Source organism: Falco cherrug, chromosome 2 (assembly GCF_023634085.1).
Source record: "Falco cherrug isolate bFalChe1 chromosome 2, bFalChe1.pri, whole genome shotgun sequence".
In the NCBI taxonomy this organism is placed as follows: domain Eukaryota; kingdom Metazoa; phylum Chordata; class Aves; order Falconiformes; family Falconidae; genus Falco; species Falco cherrug.
The window spans coordinates 17276892-17298306 of record NC_073698.1 but is presented as its reverse complement, the minus strand read 5'-3'; the positions used below and the strand labels follow the sequence as shown (position 1 = coordinate 17298306).

At 41.5% G+C, this 21415-nt stretch overlaps 1 protein-coding gene across 2 annotated transcripts in view; it reads right to left on the bottom strand.

The window, feature by feature from the left end:
• GRIA4 (glutamate ionotropic receptor AMPA type subunit 4) overlaps nt 1-21415 on the bottom strand; it is a 240671-nt gene that overhangs the window by 10816 nt on the left and 208440 nt on the right. The window contains exon 14 of one of the 2 annotated variants that reach the window (XM_055703130.1): nt 6688-6802. The exons of the other annotated variant lie outside the window; for it this stretch is intronic. Within the exon in view, the coding sequence (XP_055559105.1) occupies nt 6688-6802 (115 nt within the window). The remainder of the gene's footprint in view (nt 1-6687; nt 6803-21415) is intronic. 2 annotated transcript variants of the gene reach the window in all.

The following is a 21415-nucleotide window of genomic DNA, read 5'->3' as shown; positions in this document are numbered from 1 at the left end:
TCAAATTCAGAGTTTTTCCTTAAATCTCCCTTATTCACATAAGTCTTTCATGGGTCCTAGGCTGATGATAAATTACTACTTGGAATATCTTCTCCTGCTAGTGACATTTGCTGTGGGTATCATAACAGAGTTTTAATATTGAGAGGAAGCCTTATCTGATGCCTCGAAGTCATGAACTACTATGGGTTTACACTGAGGTTACTTAAACACAGTGAATATCCTCAGAGTATTATGGTAATGCCCCAGTTCATGCCGCTGTACCAATCTGTTTTCTAAAAAACCTATGAAATGATTAACAGACTTATGTACTTTCCACTTTGAATCACTGACTGTCCAATTCTTAATGTGGAAAGGCATATGGATATCTATTTATGTGCAGGTGTGCATGAAAATACAATATATATCAGAGAAGGAGGTAGATAAACAGAAATGACATGTGATTGACAGCCTTCTGGTGATGTTATATGACATAGGACCTTATCCTGTGTATGCCAACAGATTCCTATGGGAAAATTAATCTCTCTTAATACACCATAATCCAAGCATTGCTAAAATGTTAACTCATGAATTCAAGGCTTAATAGAAAAATAACCAGTGCCAGCTTTAATCAGGATAGTGTAACTGAACCTGCTAAAGTAGTTAATATGAAAGAGAAACGGGGCTTGTTACACTCTGTAACCAGTTTAGCTGGAAACCCCCAAATGCTTATGTATTAATATATTTGTGCATGTTTGCATGTATATATTTAATACACAAATGAACCTTGTATGCTGCTCTTAGCTTTAGGGATCCTGCCTTTTCACACATTCTGATTACTCTTTGTAGATATACATCAAGGAGGGGTGATTTGCCTCACCTCAGGTTTTTTAACTGTAAGTTACGCTCCAAGCTTTGGCTGCCTGTCTAGGTGTCCCTGCAGTTAAGGGAAATAAGACAGGTACCTCGAAAGATGGGTTAGACACCATTTCCAACAAAGGATGAAGCATGCTGTCGAGATGCCCATCTCTTTTCATTTACTACTGAGGAAGCCTTGCTGCCTTGGAGAAATGAAAATTTTTGACAGCTACAGTTGGGTGACAGGATTCTCAGGTACTCTCCAGTGATCCCTTTAAGTAAAGGAAATGCTTCATCCACTTTCCAAATCCCACACCTTTAGTTCATACAGAATACTCTGCTTCTAGAACAGAAAATGCCTATTTCTTGACCTTTTGCAGTATTCAAACTTACATTTTTGTCTTCAGGCTTCCTGTCAGGAAGGTTGATAGTGGAATACAAGAGTCCCACAGCTATGAAATGAGTGGGTAGCAGTTTGGGATGCTGGCAAGTTGCCTGTCAGCATGATCCTCTGTTTGCTTCCAGTAGAAGTGTGAAATAATTAATATTATTTGGATTGCCATATCATGTCACGCATTGGCACTGAGCTCCTAAATCCCAGCAGTGTTAACAGTCCTGGTTAGGACAAAGATTAGGAACATCCAGGTACTGTTTTCACATGGAAAATCAGAAGCCTGTGGAGTTGTTGCAGATTAAAGTGATAATTAGGACTCCATATGAACTAATGAGACCAGCAGCAAGCTGGGACAAGTCAGAAAATAGATGTCTCCCAGTCCTTTGCTTGCTTTTTCGGCACTAACGGTTTAGGTATATAAAGCCTGTCACAGGCAGGGATTTTTTCTTCTTTGCAGCTGTAGTTCCTTTAATGTCTTCCTTCCTGCATTGTCTTTGCAAGGCAGCTCTCAGGTTTTCCTTTGGGAAAAGCAATCAATTTCATGCTTAAAATTGCCATGCTAACCTCAATATGTAACTGAACGCAATGACAATGGCCAGCAGAGATGAGGCAATTCCCACTCTTGATGAAATATAGCCAGTGATGTGTCCGAGGCCAGGTTGTTGTTCTCCTCTCCACTTTTTTTGCTGAAACACTTTCTGCATTAAGGTGCTACATAAGCTTGGGGAAATCTGTCCTCTGCCCCTCACTTTCTTACCTGCCCTAGTGAGGCCGTGAATGAGACATGGCGTGACCTTGACATCTCCCCTCAGACACTCCTAGCTGTGATGAGGGAGAAGCACTCCAAGCTAAATTTAAAATTAAATTTTAAAATATTTTAAATCTATTTAAATTTCCATTTTAAAATATTTCACACTTTCAGAACAGGATTTTTGTCCCAATTTAAATCAGCCAGATGCGATGGGAAATGTACATGGTCCAATATGAGAAGCGCAGACTGAGGCGCTGCAGAGTGGAAAATTTTTGCTTACGCTTTTCAGAATAGCAACATATGTACTCAATTGCAATCACAGTAAGTGACTGCAGGTGTAGTGAATTTTCATGTATTTTAGGCTTTGTTTTGTTTGCTTTTTCATTTCAGTAGGAGATTTTCAACAGCTCTCATGTGGGACAAATGCCCAGATCACCTTTGCTTTCAGGGCAAGTCGCTTATCTAGGCATCTTTCCTTTCTTTGAAAATATCCTCTGCAAATAAGCGTAATTTTGACCATGTCAGTCACAAACTTGGATACTACAACTTGTTACTACACAGATAACACAATCAGTTGGTGAATAGTCCCACTGATATTAAAGGGGGCAGAAACTAACAATCAGTATGGTCTGCTGTACATGAGCTAGAGCAATGTACTTAAGTCATATACAGAGGATAAACCCACCATTTAGAATTACATTTCACATCAAATTCAGTCTTGTATACTTAATATTACAATGGGAAATGGCTATAGATTTGGGATTTTTTTTCCAGTTGTTTAGTGATTCCCAGATTACTAATGTTAGGCTAAACCTTCAACTAGAGTAAACTGGCAGTTTGTGAAAATCAGTGTAGCTTTTCCAATGTACAGCTGCTGAGAATCTCTGTTGTTACATATAACAGGATCCATCTGCCTCGAAATCATATAAGCATAATATATGTGAAAAATAGTAACTAAAATTACCCCTTATGTATGGAGAAGCATTTGTCCCATGTAGCCACAATGCAAAACTGTTGTGTGACAGCACAGGAGACTCTGCTCTTCACCCACGTTCTTCAATCAGTGGTGGTGCAGCCTGACCTAGGTGCAGGGATGCTGGTTTTCTACCTTTTCATCATGTTCTCAGCCCTTCTACCTCCTCTCTTGGCTTCTTATTCATTTCCTCCTATCCTCTTATCGATCACTTGCTGTTGGAAGAGCTGGTTTATAAGAGCCTCAGGCTGGGTCTTGTGCTAGCAACATCAGTGAAACCACCATGCTTTAAACCAGCATTAATGAAGTTCTGAGTTAGTTGTGTTCGGGAACATGAATGGGCAATTATAGCATTTAAATTACAATACTGAGTGATTCTGAAATGAATATAGAATTTTGGTAGTCAGGGATTTTAAAAATGCAATCACAAGTATGCATTAGGAGCATTTTCATTACCCACTCATGGCTGAGCCATTAAGCTTAAGGTCAGTCTCATCTGCTGAATGAAAACGAAGGGCCACCATGTTCTCCCAAGGGCTGCCAGCAGAGGCTGGAGGAGAGCTCCACCAGCATGGCTTCACATGTTTTAAAAAATAACGGAGCCAAGTGGCAGAAACTGTGTTTAAATACCTTCCCATGCATCACATAAAATGATGATGGCATACAGTTAACATCTGAGGTAATACTTCGAAAAGCAATCAAACAACTTGGGAACCTCAGTTTTATCCTCAGGGATGACTTAATTACCAAGGTCACTTAAACCACAGGTGGTTCAGATAGGGCAGCTCTCTGAACTGTCTTTCTGAATTTTGGAAGATTGTTCCTTAGAGGGAACAATAAATGGGGAGGCTAGAGATGGCCTTGTAAGAGCACAAAATGGAGGTAGGAGAAATCTTGTCTTACAGAGCAACACAAACTTTTGGAGAAATGGTGAGCTCTCATGAAAACCCCAGTTTCTACAGTCCTCTGTACTACCATGAAGGTTTACTCTGGGTCTAGAACAGGGGTCCTCAAACTTTTTAAACTGGGGGCTGGCACGCGGATGAAGCGTCAGGCAGTCATCTGCGGCTGCTTTGTTCCCCCCCCAGCTCCCAGCGGGGGGGAGCGGGGGGGTTCTGTAAATACCGGGGGCTGGATTGAGGACCCTGGGGGGCCGTATCTGGCCCATGGGGCATAGTTTGAGGACCCCTGGTCTAGACTCTCATATTCTGACTAGTGAATCTCAAGTAGTAACAGCACAGTTATCAGTCAAGGCTCAGATGCTGTATTTCTTACAGGAGAAGAGGATGTTCTTATTCTCATTCATGACAGTAGGTAGCCCTGTAATTTGGACTGGAGCTGCTAACAAAGCTCAAGGTTTGTTCTTTTTAAATTTATACACTGAAAAGAAGTATTAGCTAGAGGTGCTTAAGAGCTAGTTCAGGACTTGTTGGTAGCTGTCAGGTTTACAACAGTGCATGGTGTCCTAGTTATTCCACTAATGATCATTTGCTAGCATATAAAGTTAAAATATTTAGAGCTCAATTAATTCAGTAGAAAGGGCTTTATTGACTTCAATAGATCAGATTCTCCAAGACTGTTCCTGAACAAGGAAATGGATTTCGTAGATGATAAATGGCTAACTAACACTTTGGGGAATCAGAATAGCTAGAGTTTAAAAAACAAGACCAGATGCTGCTGCAATGCAGAATTTGAGAAACATGGTAATGCCCGCTCGTTTCCATGATACGCCTGGTTCTACTGAACATGGGCAGTGCAGGCACATGATAGACCTGGGGCTTCCCAGGAGCACTTGTAATGCCTACTCACTCAGCTGTGCCTGGGAAAAAGTGTGGCAAGAAACAGGCCTGAGGTCAGATGAATGCTCCTCCCAGGCTGTGTATAGTCCTAGGATGACAGGTTGACCTCCATCATGTTCTCCATCCTTTTTTAATGCTGCCTTGCCCACCATATTTTCTACTGCATCTTGAACTGTCTGTGTTACCTCTTGTTCATTTCCATTGGCAATGTGTTCCTTCCTCCCTCCTGCACTCACAGATCCTCCCTGTTTCTCCATGGACCACACTCCTTGCCTTTCTTTTCTACTTTTTCCCCTCACTCCTTCTTCTGTCACTTGCCATCACACCAAACTTCCTCCTTCAGCACTTCCAGACATTTCCCTGGTGAAGCCCTGCCTGTCCTTCTACCATGAGCTGCTCTCCTTTTCCTGCTTCTTGACTCAAAGCACCCGTGGCTGGTAATCAGCGAAAGTTAGTTAAAAGCATCCTTAGTTTGCTACCTAGCTTTTATCTCACCTTTCAAGCACAACAGGTTTGTGAGGAGTGTATTCTAAGAAAATGGAAGTATTTTAATGATGTGACTCTCTGCCTGTGACATTTTAAAAATATTGCATAAACACCCCTTCCCCAATAATGCAAAAGTTAGGGCTTGGGTGGAGCATATAATAGTAGCAATGTAGGAGATTTATGGTTCATTTGTCAACTTTCTTACAAGAAGTTGGTTTCTGCTCCACTTGCAGGCAAGTGCTGTCAGGCCTAATATGCCTAAGCACTTTGGAAGAGAAAACACAGACCATTTTTGAAACTGTGACTGCTGGCAAGCAGAGCGGTGTGGGGAAAATAGGTAGAGCAGCAGGATCGAAGGCAAAGTGAAGAGGATTAGGAGACCGGTTCTAGGTGAGTGCAGAACAGCCCAAGGGATGGTCCCTGAGGCCAGGACACAGCATGAAAGAGCAGGAGGACTAAAGGAGGAGAGAAAATAGTAAGAAAAAATATATGTAGGCAACTGTAAAGAAATCTACATAAACTGTGATGACAAATCAGTCAAATGTAGTTACCTATATCTGACTAGCTCTGTGCCTGCACAGCATTCTCTTATATATTGTTCATACACAAGCACATAAATAAATATTATTTATTGCATACTGCCTGGCATGGTAGGAGTATTTTTAATATCTTCCTCCTCCCCCACTTCACCATCTTTCACATCTTTGCTTCTTTTCAGCACAAGGCAGCTTCCCAAAAGGAAGCTGTGAGGAGGGAAGGAAGTAGTGGCATTGGCCATATGGAAGATACGGAAATGCAGGAAGGATGAGAAGCTGTCATCACCTCAGCCTGAAATTCAGCCTAAAATTCCTGTCTGATAATTTCTGCCTAGGGAAACACCATGGTTTTCAGTTTGCTGGTAAGACATCAGGAAATGTCAGTATGAAGATATTCTAGCTGAAATTTGTCCTTCTACTTTGGATACTCATGTGAAAACTAACTTGTACTGGAATTTGTGTCAATAGTGGATCCCTGAGCTGGACCATGTATTAGATTACTGCTAGGAGGTGGTCACACTGATTTTCACCCTTTTCCTTTACTATCACTCAAAAGTATTTTGGGTAGTACCATATAGTAGGAAAAAAGTCTGAGCTGGTATTTGTTACTGAAGGTTTCAGACTGCTCATTCACAAGAGCAAGCCTGGGAAAGGCTCATTACGATTTCAGAAGATGCAGGTTTCTGAAAACTGGTGATAGATCTCACAGCAGAGACATAACGAGTTCCCCTTAGGGCACCTAAACAAATGCAAATATTTTTGCTTTGACAGTAATTGCATACACCTAGATTTCAAATGCAGGTACCAGCAGTGCTGTGCTACTGGTGAAGCTGTTTCGTTGCAGGTAAAACCCCAGCAGATGCACCAATTACTTTACATACTGTTTACCCGCTTTTGGTGACATTGAGGCTAACCTTGGAGTCACCTCCCCCGCTGCCACATTCTCCTTTGTCGTACCACCATTTGTTTTTCAATTTGTCCAAGAGGCCTTGTTCATTCAGTTTTAAAACTGCGAGGTTAACAGCATTTCTTGAAACGATAAAACATATTTTGTAAGAAACTGCACAGCTGTTAAGATGTTAGAAGGAATGAGGACTTAAGCTGTTTATAAGCTTGATCCACACACTAAATAAACCTCTCATTTCCATATTTCAAAGCCCTTGGCAGCACAAATAATTGTGGTTACTTTCAAATGTGGAAAATGTGTTTCCAGCCTAGAAATGATTTTCAGAATGGCTTGGATTTTATCAAGAAAATTCTATCAACCAACCAAAACTATTTTTGCAAAATGGTGATAAAACTCTGCCCAGAATTATAAACAATTTACACAGATTTATTTGAAGCTATAGTTAGAATATATTCAACGTGGGCCCAGGCTGATTTTTCAAGCAGATGGGAAGATGTATTCCTATATACTAAAGAGGCAAAAATCAGATGGCCTACGCTAGATGCTGCCAGTCACTCTGTCACATTCAGTTTTGACATACAGCGTTTCAAAGTGATCCCGGGACAAACGAGGGGCTAAGGCTCCAGAGACAGGCAGCGTAAGGCAGAGCTGAGGAGGAGCACTAGCAGCCTGCACACTGACGGCGATGTCGTCTACAGCCAGTCAATAGAAAACAACACACAAAGAGATGCAGGGAGCCCTGTCTGCCTGAAGCTTCGTCACCTGCTGTAGGCACATCTATACCTTTGGGATGGAGGCTCTGGAGTCTTGCTCCCTTTGCACAGTGAAGGATTGGCTGAAAGGCAAGACCAGGGGTCTAGCTTAGTGCTGTGACTCCAGGGACTGCCCTGCTATCCTGGGAGAGCACCCTGTCTCCTAGCCCAAAGGGCGCTGGCAGTATGGGGGAGGAAGGTGATGGTGGAGGGCATAATTTCTGGAGAAACCTGGGGAAAGTGCAGCCAAGCAGAAGCTCAAGCACTGGGAAGACCAAACTCGGCCTGTTTGCTGGGTGCTGAGATGCAAGCAGGTAGTTGGAACATCCTGAGGACTTTTCCCTGCAGGGTTTATACATGTTATGCTACCACTGGATGAAAGACCAGTCCTGCATTGCTAGCAGCACAGTGGTGTAGGCACAACAGACTGAAAGGGGTTCCATGAACCTGCTGTCCTCCATCTCATGTTTAAGTGCTCTCTTTTTCAGATAGGAGAAACACCTGAGAGAGACTTTGGATCTGTGCAGGCAAAGGGGGGTTGCCAACATGAAGACTAAAGCACAGAATCACTGCTTCTGTATGAACTCAGGGCTGCTGGCAGTGCACTGAAACTCAGGAAGAAAGGGACACAGCTGGTCCTAGGATGGGGTTGCCTTTGTGCGTATTCAGAGGTTTTCCTTTAGGTGTGCAGACAGCATTAAGACTGGATGGCAGAGGGTAGACAGTATGGATTACCATACAAACACAAATGTAAGGCACTACAGTCACTATATGACATCTTCAAATCTGCTGATAACTAATCTGCCAAGGCATTTATGCAGCCCCCATCACCTCCTGAGGAACTGTTGCACTTGTTTAAGTGTAAGGCTCCTAAGAGCCTCAACAGTCATATATCCTAATGACAGTCATGGTATACAACTATATCAGTATTTATTCATAATTCATAAATGAACTTTTCTTTTCCTCTTTTCATTTTCAGACATCCCTAGTGCATCCACATCTATCAGACATGCACACTCTTTCTGGTGGGTGTCTGCACAGGCTTGCTTGTGGATCTGCAAAGGCAGGTGAAGCAGGGGCATCATATCCATGAAACACCATTCCTCTCCAAAGGGAGAGAAGTATCTGTGAGGTGCCTGCAGTTAAACTACTGCTCTTCAGGGACAATATGTGGTTGAGAAAGATGGAGTTTCTCTCTCTGACTTTGTTTAATGGTGTCAAGATCTGTCTGTCAGGGCTGAGTGGGATTTGGCAAGAGCTATGTCTGGCAATGGCATCTTCCCCATATCAATCATCAGAGGAGGCAACACCTTCAAACCACTTGGAGAAGGGCTGGGGAAGAGAGTTCCTCTAGTGGCAGGGCTCTACGGCACCAGAAGCCACTGGGGTTTGTGATTCACCCTCTCTAGGATGGCTGCTTTCTGGTCCCTGGGGGTCCCTTTTGGTCTTAGAATGGAATTTTTTCTCTTACTCATTAGGAGAGAGATCTTCCTGGCAGACAGATACAGGCAACAGTACTTCACAGCTCATGCAGCATTCCTTACTACCCTGGCCTGTTTCTGGGACAAATGTCAGCTTCAGGACACACCTCCACTGTCTTCAGGTAACAGCTTTTCATATAGGTCCCACTGGAACTGAGACAGGTCTTTGCTGGCTGGTCATGAAGTTTGGAAACTGCTTGTGTGTAGATCTGACTTTACCTAGCTTCACTGTAGTTACAAGATCTTCCATACAGATAAAGTAATTGCTTGCCTGTCCCTGAAAGTGAAAATGAGAACTGCAGGCTGTAGTGGGAGTGATAACAGACTGCTCTTTGTGGATAAAGCTTTAAGGGGAATTTAGCAGCCAGGCTGACAAATGTGATTTTGTGTAAGTGCTCTAATTATGGTTCGCACTCCAGAGGGAGAGGAGCAATTGCAAAATTGGAATGAAATTGTTCGTTTGTCCATTTTGTTCTTGGAAGCGATTGCTTTTGAACCAGTCATATTTACTACAGATTTTTCCTACTCAGCTTTTAGTTACAAAGCCTATACTTTTAGCCTGTTTGCCCCACTCAAAATGGTAACTGTGTGGCCAGCCTCGCTGCTTCACAGACAAATTTCCAGCGCACTAAATGTGCGTTTTACCTTTGTAAGGACATTAGGAATGAGCCACAGATGAAAGATGATCATGGAAGCACTATGTCTTTGACATTTGGCAAGCATTGCTTATTCTGAAAACGGCTTAGACATATAGCTTGAGCCTGCTGTCTAGGAAGTCAATGTCAAAACTCCTTCCTTCAACAGGAACAAAACCAAGGTCTAATTTAATGCTGCTATGTCTAATTGCCAATAGCAATAACATAAACAGCTGCTTTGACAGTGCTACAGATGTGGGCAAGAGCAATCACTTCCATGAAAAATGAAATATATCTCAAAGAATACCACTAACTCAATTCAACAAGCCACTTAAGCTCAGTTTTATTTTAAACTGAGAAATCAGAATGGGAAGCCCTATCAATCAGTCTGTCTGTAAAAGCATCTTCATACTATTTCCTCTATGCTGTATTCTCTCAAGTATGAACACTAAAGCTCACTGAATTAGACAAAATCCTTATGCCAAAACCCTTAGAAAGTTTTTTTTTCAAAATTTTATCTTATCTTGGGTGAAGGTGCCAGCTGATAACTTACAACATTTTTTCAAGTGTTCCAAGTTGTAGAAGATGTCTACTTAGACCTTTTATCTGGATATTCTAAGATGAATAAAAACCAACTACATTGAAATTTTTAATAACTAATTTAAGTTTTCATGTTTAATTTCCATGTTGAAGGGAAAGAGCTTTCTCACTTACCAAATGTTCAAATCTATCTTTCAAATCATTAAAGATTATCAAGGAAAACTTTCCTACAGTCATTTAGAGAAGCTGCAGCTGGTTGATAGTAGTCCTAGGTTAATAAATAAATAAGTGAAACCCATTCATGAGAGGGTTATTTAGCTGGGTTATTAGCCATATCCATAGACAGTTTCACAGCACAATAGAGACATGGAAATAAAAAGGATGACGAAGTAAATGTGGATTTAAGCTGCAATCATTGCTCTGAAATTAAACCGTATTGTTTATAAATGTAACACATTATTGTCCTCATCATGTCTAGTAGGCCATGTAAAACCAGGTTAGTTTCACACTGCTTTCTCTGTTGCTTTGTAATCCAGGTCCACCTCAACGTGGAAATAAATGATTTCCTTCTGGTCAGCAAAACACAGAGAACCTTTGCTCAGCACTGCTGTATCTCCCACAGAAATGTAACATCCAGATCTGTGACAGGTGCAGTGGTGACTACATTGAAAATTATATATATATCTGTGACATTAGAGCCAGGTCAGATGATTCATACTCATCCTAGACAGTGCTTCATTCTGCCACAGAGGAAGACATTTTGAAACTTGAGTATCCATGGCAGAAACTGTTCTTTCCTCATTAAAGCATAGGACTGTATTCTAAATGCCACACTTGGTCAAAACTCCCAATGAAGTACAATGTGTTCCTCAATAAAGGAATTGAAATCTTTGCAAGGGTAAGGGTTTAATAGTATAAAGCAGGCAAGCGCTTTAATGTTTGACTCTTAATCCTTGCTGTCACTGTACAATCCTGCCTCTTCCATCACTCAGAAGAAAACTGAGTCCTTGTATGGTATCATACGAGTCAAGCCAGTTCAGCCAAAACTTCAGCCTTTGGCGTTACAGTGGTAACTCACTTCACAATTACTTGAGTGCATGGACAGTGATTTCAGTGTATGTATCACAGCTTTTTTAAAGCTGCCTATAGAATTACAGAATGAAAAACTTGAGAATTAATCATTCTTACTCATTTAAAACCACTTTCCAACTCCCCATAAATAAATAGTAATAAGCAGTTTAAAATGCTACAGTGTCACTTTTTTGAGAAAGCTTACTTGTTCCAACTGCAGATATGCCTTTCAGAGTTAGCAAAAGATAAAACTGCATAAACAGATGACAGTGCAACTACTCAGTCCCTTGAAAAATATTATCTACGATTCCAGGCCAGGATACATCATCTGCAACCCAAAAGAATCACAGTAGGGTGCTTGCCCAAAGCCCAGGGAAGCTGGCAGAGAGGTCTGCTTTGACTTCCAGTGAGTTTGGGTCACAGCAATGGCTAGCAGACAACCCATCCATTGGACTTCAGTCCGTATGAAGCAGTGAGGCAGGCACTCAACATACGACCTGAACGCTATGGCATAGAGCACCGTGGTACCTAGCAATTACGTGCTCAACCACAGGAGGGGCATTTCTAAGGCTAATAGAGACACACAAAGGTCCCCACACCATGAGGGAATGAGACACAGGCCCAGGCTAGGGGACCACAGCAGCCAATGTCACAAGCACTTCTGGAAATTTGAGACAGCCATAGGGGAACAGCATGGGAGGAGGCACCAGATTCTGCCTGATGCCAACACTTCAAGCACCTATTTCAGCACAGCAACTTAGCTTCTCCAAGAAACCAGAAACTAAAACATGAAATGCATCAAGCCTGTTTTCAACAGCCTAATACCCAGAGCTTGAATACATGTAACAGGTAGAAAAGGCTGTCCCCAGCCAGATTAGACTTGAATAAGTATCCACAGTCTCAGCCACAGCTGCTTTTTGTTTAGTTGTTTTAGCTCCCCAAATCTCTGGATGCACAGTGGTTCATGGGATGGGTGGAAAGCACCACTCATCAGCACCGCTCAGCACCATCTGCAAACACAATTCAGAGGACTCAGCCTTGGCCTGAGCACACGTAGTGGAGGAGACCTCCTCCATGAATTCAGGTCTCAGATACCTGTTTTTGAATACTAAATAGCGTAAAAACGCAGACAGGTCCCTCAGTATTCATTACAACAAAGGCAGGATCTCTGCTGGGAGCATTTAATAACCATCTTTTAGGCAACTGGTAGAGTTTTCCCATGAAAACTTAAATGCCTTAGCTGTTTAAACAGCTTTGACATTTTCCTGAATCCCTTTCCTGAACTTAAGTCTCATAAATTCTATGTAACTGGCACATTAGATAGCAAAATACTTCCCTGAATCCCGGGCAGATTCTTGGTGAAATTCTGCCCTTATCTTTACAGACGGCGGCACTGTTGCTTCACTGCTCAGCGCTGAGGATGTTGTTCACTGGAGATAATGAACAAGCAGGATGTGCAAAAATAACATGACTCACTAATGAGACTCTATGTCCACAGAGACAGCTTTGTTTAAACTGCAGCCGTATTGCACAGCCTATCGTCCTAGAGCTGCTTGTGCCACCACCGCAGTTACTGAGGCAGAAGCAGAGACCCTCTAAAAGGCTTTTCACAAATCCTTCCCACAAGGACTTAAAAGCTTTTTCAGAAATACTTCCCACAAGGATTTGAAAGCCTCAGAAATTGCTCAGTCACTTAGAAGTCATATCACGTGGAGGGATGCCACCTCTGCATAACCTTAGGTTCTCTGAATGTATAGTAAACTTCAAATAAAGAGTACCTGAATGTTAAATGATCAAAGCACCATTGGTGGGCCATATGCAATGCGTGGATCAACTGGCAAAACACAGGGATTTGCTTTTTATTCCAGTAAATTCCATGACAACACTGTCATATATACTGCTATACAAATAGTGCCTGGAAAGAAGTGGCGATCAGTAAACTACTGCACAACGGGAAGTGAAGCCACGGATGCGGTGGTGCATCTGCAGGAGGAGCTCACTGAAGGCACAAGCTTTCCCAAGACCACAGTGTCACAGCCTGCAACACATTGGCAATTGATGACGCATCCCAAGCAACTCAAAGCTCATTTTCCTCCTTGCACTTTGGACATTTGTCCCTGCAGCTTCCTGCTGATGCAGCCATCTCCCAGAGAAGCCCCTCAGCGCTCCTGGCACAGGCTGGAGGGGGTCCTCTCAGGACGAAGCAGAGAGAGAGAAAGAGCGCCTGGTGTAGCTGAGTTCAGTGACCTTATTTCAGTGATGTGAATTGCAGTTATTCTCTCATGATCAGCCCAGGTGGCTTGGGAAAAGGAGGCCACAGCTGCCTGAGAGCCTCCCCTCGCCACACAACCTAGTGCATCCTGGATGCAGCTGAGGATCTGTCTCAGACGTAGTGACACACAAGCGGGTGTGTTTTTACAGCTTGTTCATATCATCTGTTCAAATGATTTTAAATGGGAAAAAATAGAATGCAACCTCTACCAAGCAAAAAATTAAACCTTGCCCGTCTTCTGAGCTGTTTATTTTAACCATGTTTTTTGAAAAGTGCTGATGGCAGATTGTAACATGACAGAAATGCAGCATAGTTTAAGGGTGTTTGACAATTCATCAAGAGAAATTAAGTGTAAAGCTGCATGGCAGTGGCTGAATATGTTTAATAAATTAGGAATGAAACAAGCACTCCACTAACGAGGAAGATGTAGCCAAAGCTTACATCATTCTATACTCAGAAGGCTTCAGAAGATCAATAATGCAAATATTAAAAAAGAGAGTTAATGCAAGAGCATTTTTACAAGAAAAACAACCTAAATTTTAATGACAAAGGGCCAACTTTGAAATCATGGTTTTTTTAAGCATATTAAAAAAATTATAGGAATCATTTTTGTACTAGGATTTATAAAGTTTTGCATGCTGTCATGCTATTTCTATGGAAAAATTGTATCCAAATACTGAAGCACAGTATGAAGACATTTTTGCGTGTAGCTGATAGTTCAAACAAAATATCCTTGGCACTGATAGTTTGCCCAGCATTTATGTTAAATAAAGAACTATTAATATTCAAGCTGTGAATCTTCACAATGCAAGCTCTTCTGCAGTGGGCCTCTCAGGCTTTCCTGCTGAACTCTTTCCTTGATGTATACCTGCTTATCAGAGAAAGGATGTGACCGGCCATCTCAATTGAGTGCCTGGGCCCAGCTGAGGATCCGCTAGGACAGTGGATGCCTCTTGAATTCCATCTCGCAAAATCCATGTACCCTGAGGAACTGACTGGCCTGTAAAAAGACAAAAGTCTTGCAAAAAAGCTATGGGCAGGTTCTCTGCTGCATTAGAAGCTAATGACATTTATAAATGTTATTTAAAAAACCCCTGTCCAACTGCATTTAAAACATCTCTTCCAGAAGAATATCTCAAAATATTCTACAAACACTAAGAATAAAGTATCTTTAAAGGAGCATATACATATTTTTATTCTTTGTTTAGAGATGGGAAATATAAAGTAACGCTCAAATACTTCTCAATTGTGGCTAATTAGAATAAGTATAATGCTCTTAATTTAGCCATCCAAATAAGATGGTTAATTTCCAGGAGCACTGTGTATTTACAGGTTCTATGTATATCCTAAGTACGCAGCTTAGTTACTTGAACTGAGCTTTGTAAACAAATATAAGCCAAACTGACACCTTGAGGATCAGTAGGAGTTCCAATTAATGGGAGACCCACTGCTGCTAAAAATTGCCGTAGCTACTTCAAATTCAAAGAAGTTCTGACAATTTACATCAGCTAGAGGTCTGATGACTGTAGTTTAAAATACTCATAGCTTCTTTGCAGCAAGATATTCCAATTACAGTATGCAAACGCTTCTTGGAACAAGCAATTAAATATATATTTTGTTTGTGTAAAAACAACAGCAGTTGACCTGGGAAAGCAACTCAGCTTGTCTGCTTTACACAAGGCTTTGCTGTAAACAAAAAACAAATAAAATTGTCCCTAGAGTAACTGTTCATATTGGTTCAGTGTATATAGTCTTTAGTAGCAGCAGAAACACTAGTTTCTCCCAACTCTGAGCTATTTTAATTTTTACTAATGATGACCTAATCCTGTTCTCATTGACCAGTACCACTTTTCAAAGCAAAATTTTTCTTGCTGGCTGCAGCATAAGCAGGATTATGTGAATAGGCTGCTGCAGTCCAACACCTGCAACTCAAAATACATGTTTTAAAGGCTTGAGTGGGATTTTTCATAAGTGTCTGAGCACCAGTGTAACACTGTCTCCACACTGTAGGAATTGCTCTGAGGCTAAGCTTAGCCCACTGCCAACTGCCCTGAAACTCTCTTTCACCTCAGAAATGTTAGGAATCCTGAGCCCTTTACAGTGTTTACATTTATTGCCAAAAGCATTTATGATAGTATTTTAAAAAAGGAAATGTGTAAAATGAGCATTTTTAAATACACGCCCTTGAAATATTAATGCTTTTAGATGGATTAACATTCACCTCTGGCATGGCTTGCAGAAAACGTTTTGCCTTTTTACACCTTAGGCGAAGCAGGTCTTGACTGACAGTTTTGCCGCAGCAGGGTGTTTAGATGCTCTTTCACCTGCCTCTCCAGTAAATCCTAAATTTAGGGGTCCCTAACTGAGAGAAAATGGCAGCACTGGCACAGACAGGTTTCATGGCAGAGCACAGGACGTGCCTCGGTGCCAGGAAGAGGTTCCATCAGTGTTGGGTTAGTACTACTGAGAGACAGGGAGTAACAGCTTGTGGCCGTGGCCACAGCAGTGAAGCTCAATCCCATCTCATACTGTCCCTCTCCTCTCCTGCCTAGGCTGTATTAGTGGGTCTCTTTAAATGACATTATATTATGTTATCCAAGCACATGTTGTTGAGGCTCCTTATGTCACTCCATCCGCAAAAAAAAGCCAAACACTGCAGTTTTCTGTCTGCACAAATTATCTATTTGTTTTTTAAATGGATGACTTGATTTTAACAGGATTGAAAACATAATTCATCATTACGAATGTTGGCCAGTGGATCTAAATTTTCTTTTACATAATATCTTAGCTATATTTGTAAGGCATTTTAAGTTTATGCTTCCGAATGTCACAGAGTGACTATTTTCACCTAGAATGATGCTAGGAAAAATATATCTCTGTTGGATGCAATTCAGTGTTTACTGAATAGAAATAGGGTATGGATCCTTATAACTTTGAAAGTTGTTACTTCTTTATATCCATCTCATTCTGTTTGATATCACTGATGGATTACTAGACAGCCTATTGAGATTTCAGACTCTGGCCATGCTCTACCCAGAGGAAGATTTTACTACATCAAAATTTTCCAGCACAAAGCAGGTGGCAGCTGTTTCAGCAGCTTCTAATTTTTCACTCCATTCAACATGTCCCAGTAGTGGCAGAAATACTGTACCTTCAGCTGAGCATTTCACAGCTTTCATCCACAGGAAGACCCAGCCCTAGGCTGAATCACCTCTTCCCAGAAGAAATGTTACTGTGACCTCCAAAACCAGTCAGGACTCTGCTGACTCTTGCTACAAATCATTGGAAGTAAAATACCCTGTTGGACTGACTGCAAAAATTAGGTTTTCTGGTTCCTAATCAGCCCCATGTCTCAGTGTGCAATATAAACGTATGTTCTACTCAGTGGGTAGCAGCGCAGCTAATATAATAAATCCAAGATCTTTCTTAACACAATATTGAACTTATCTGGCGTTTTTGGAAACTAGTTCAAGTTTGGAAATATCTGAAGAAATTTCACTATCGCTTCTCCAGTTTTTCATTCATGCCAGGCTGAATCTCACCCTTTTTAAACATACATTGATAAGATGGGTAAGAGGAACTAAATTTGACATGGTCTTCTCCTGTCATTCTACTCCTTATGATATGTTGCTATATTTGACTCCTTGCAAGCAGCAAGACCTTATAACAGCTATTGATTAGTTTAAGATGTCACTTTTAAGATTAAGAAATGATAAAAAAAATCAGAGTCACAATGCAGTGACTTCTACAAGTAAACGTGATCAAATGAACATTTCTGCATGCCTTTTCCACAAACTACCTCACTGTCAGCTTAAGATGCTCCATAAAAGGTGACAGAAGTCCTCTTTCCTAGCTAATATATCTGAGATGCCCTCAGAGGAGTCATACAAAATGAGGTGCATTTAACCAGTGTCAGGTTGACAGAGACATAGATCTGTGGCAAGAGCCACAGTGAGAGAATAAACGTCCTGGCATCTTATCAGCAGCTGCAATGGGAAAAAAAAATGAACTCACTGCTATTGCTGTTCTCAGAAATCCACACCATAGCCCGATTCAGATGAATTAATAAAAAGAAGCATGGCCAGCAGGTAGAAAAAGGTGATTCTTCTTCTCTACTCCATTCTGGTGAGACCCTACCTGGAGTACTGCATCCAGCTCTGGAGTCCTCAGCATAGGAAAGACCTGGACCTGTTGGAGTGGGTCCAGAGGAGAGCCACAAAAATGATCATGGGGCTGGAGCAGCTCTCCTGTGAGAAAGGCTGAGAGAGTTGGGGCTGTTCAGCCCGGAGAAGAGAAAGCTCCAGGGAGACCTCATTGCGGCCTTTCAGTACTTAGCTTATAAGAAAGATGGGGACAAACTTTTTAGTAGGGCCTGTTGTGATAGGACAAGGGGTGCTGGTTTTAAACTAAAGAAGGGTAGACTGAGACTAGATATAAGGGGAAAAAATATGATGATGGTGAAACACTGGAATGCGTTGCCTGGAGAGGTGGTAGATGCTCCATTCCTGGAAACATTCAAGGTCAGGTTGGATGGGGCTCTGAGAAACCTGATCTAGTTGAAGATGTCCCTGCTCATGGCAGGGGGTTGGAGTAGATAACCTTTAAAGTTCCCTTCCAACACAAACTATTCTATGATTCTGAGATTCTATGATTCTATAAATATCTATGTCTTTATTATAGAAATAAACCCACTATTTGCGGTGCTGTTTCCACACCAGTATTTTGACCGTCTGGTTAGACTTTTCAGCCACCAAGTCCCAGTTTCACCTTAATGGGAATGAAGCATAAAATGATTGCAAAGCCAAATACCACCAGCATACTGTACAGCACTGAAAGTGCTGTAATACAGGCAGTCTGCTCACCCACTAGTTATTCTCTAGTAAGGAAACAACTCCACATACGAAAGCTAAAAGCCCAAACTGCAGATTGCTTAGGAGGGAATTCATTCACTGACATCAATGTCTACAAAGTTATTCAGGTAACATGGCCACTATGTCAAAAGGCATTGGCAACACTGAGAATTCAGGATGGATGCTTGATTTTTACTGTTGCCAGAAACAGATCACTAATTCATCAGATCTGCACAGCTGATACACTGTTATCAGATCTGAACTTTGACTGAGACAGGCATGAGAGACTTCTGTAACTCTACATACTTCTTTGTGACTCCATACTGATGTTTTTCATAAAGAAGGATTAAAAGGAAGGCAATAAATGGAAAGACTCCTGCTAAGAGATGGTTTCTTAAGCTTTAGTCTAATTATAATGCAAGCACTTTGAAGTTCATTATTTTAATTAGAAGCAGACAGAAAAAAACAGGGGGTCCATTCCCCAGGTGGGAGCTCTTGCTGCAACTGCAATGCAAACAATAAATAATACTGCATAACTTGAGCCTTAGTGAAATGCTGGCTTGTGTTTTGCCTAATGGCAGATCAATACCATACAAATGAAGCAATTACAGTTGTGTCATATAAAGCCTTATTTGGTCAGCAGCCAAAATGGGGATTAGCTGGAAGAGTTCCTAGGACTTTCTGTCTGAATATTATTGCAGAAGTTAATGAGGAAGATCTGATAGGCTGAGACAAACATAAACGGTGCCAGCAACCAGACGAGATGGTCGGTCCAATAGCCAGTGTGCTGATAATTAAAATGCCCTGAAGCCAGCTGAACATCAGTCCAAGATCAGGTGAAATTATCAGACAAGGGCAATCCAATCTGTCTGGCAAACAGCTATATAATGGTGCCACCATCGGTACAGACATGTACACAGCAGCAAATGCAAATGCACCAGCACTCATACCAGTCAGACCAAGCACAGTCACTTCAACACAGTAATACTCATGCCTGTAATGTTTCAAATGCAAGCAGCCAGGTACTGAAACAAGGTATGGAAATTACTAACAGATCTCTGCAGTGGATATATGGGATATATCGAACTAATGTAATTGCTGCTGTCCTGAACACATGTCCACATACCACTTTTAATACAAAAAGCTGGAGGGAGTAGGGTCCACTAACGATGGAGATTTCTATTGTTGCTTTCTAAACAGAACACTGAACAACCTGTGGTCACAGTCCATAGGCTGTTTAAGCAATCATTAGCTGAAGTTACATTTTCTCTATTGTTTTGTCTCCTGAACAGTTTCTTTGATCAAAGACACTGAGAAATCTACTGTGGGGGTTGTTTGTAGGCATACACCTCCATGGTTTTGAAATAATCATGCAAACATCTGAAGTAGGAATGGACTTTAAATATTCACAGCATAATAAACACTATGCTATTAATCTTCACTATCCCTCTGAGGCTGACAGGCAATTGTCATTACCCTCAATTTGCAGGCGTGAAACTGAAGTGAGAAGGTGAACTGACCTCCTTGGAGACTCCCAGGAAATCGGGGCAGGATCATAATTAAGCTCATCAGTATGACTTGACTTCAGTCAACCACACTTCATTGCTGGTCAGAGATCTTTGGGCCTTTGCAGGCAGGTGTTCATAGACAATTTATCCTTCTGGCCTCCCAAGGAAAATCACTTCCTAGAGATAGATTAAGCTTAAACTTCTGTGCACATTCCCTCAACTCAGTCTTTAACCATGAGATACTCCTAATTCTTCCTCATACCCTGCCAAAAGTGAGAGACAACCTGAAAGATTTGACTCCCATAACAAAAACCTCTTCCACCTTTTGACCCCACTCTTAGGGGTTCCACAAAGGTCCATGCTGTCAGTCACTTAGCAGCTATCTAAGGCTGCCTTTGCTCTGGCAAAGCAGAGAATGAAGCAGTGCAACTTACTTCATTGAGTTCAGATACTCTCACTCTCTTTCACTTTTCAAGTATGAGAATGGGATTTAGATGAGAACAATCTGATTGACTTTTGATTCACAGAAATGGTAATTAAAGCCATTTTGTGGTTAGGAGTAGCTTTTGTACAAATTGGGAAGAAGACCTTCTACTATGCAGAAAACTTAAACTTCCCTATCCATAAGCTCCTACAACTTTCCAAGTACTCTGTAGTTCCAGGAGATCGAATTGAAGATGTCCTTTTCAAATTCTTAATCATCGAAAAAGGATCATAGCACACTGCAGCCTGGAACGCGCTTCAGGAGGTGTCTAGTCCAACCTCTTGCTCACACAAGGGTCAACTCTGCTGTGTGCAAGCTCAGGTGCCTACATCCATACCAAGGAATCCAAATGTCTCACTCTAAATGTAAAAGGTTCTCTTAAGACACAGTTGCAAATTTTGGCTGCTCTAAATGGAACCATATAAGCAATAGATTAGAATGAGCCTAATGTGCAATTTATGTGCAGAGAAAGCCTATCCTGGAGGTAACAGATGGGCTGCCTGATGTTGGGGCTGCTTTCACCTGCAGGCCTCATTCATACCTGCTACTAGTAACGGAAGATGCAAGGGATGTGGACCTTCCTGCGCACAGATGATATTCCAGCCCACGTGGCCAGGAGTGGGAGGAGGGAGGGAAAAAAAAAAGCTCTGTCTTCTCTGGGTGCTGGAGGCACTTTTTATGTGTTCTTTTAGAGTAGAAAGAAATAACTGAACTCTAACAATAAATTAGGTTTCTATCAGGTCAAGCTTGGACCATTTTCATCCAGTTGATTTTTGGCTTTAAAAAAGTGCAGGGAAAATTGTAGTCAAACTTGAGTACAGAAAACTGCCAATCCTGCCAAAAGCTGTTAAAAGAGAGTCTCAACAACAGAGCATGCAGCATTGTTCAGCATCATGTGATATGCTAAAATATATGGTTAAACAGGAACAAAATCCTTATTCAGCTTTGATTTAAGCTCTTACTCAGTAACTTAATTGGAATGGGAAGCAGAGGAAGGCAGGCAGAAAACAGAAGTAAGGCTTCTAGCTATAAAAATACAAAAAGACTTGAGCAAAGGATATCTAGAGATAGATATGAAAAAGAGCAGTAGTTTTCACTCTACTTCCTGCCACACACAAAGCAGACTAGTTAAGACTGATAGA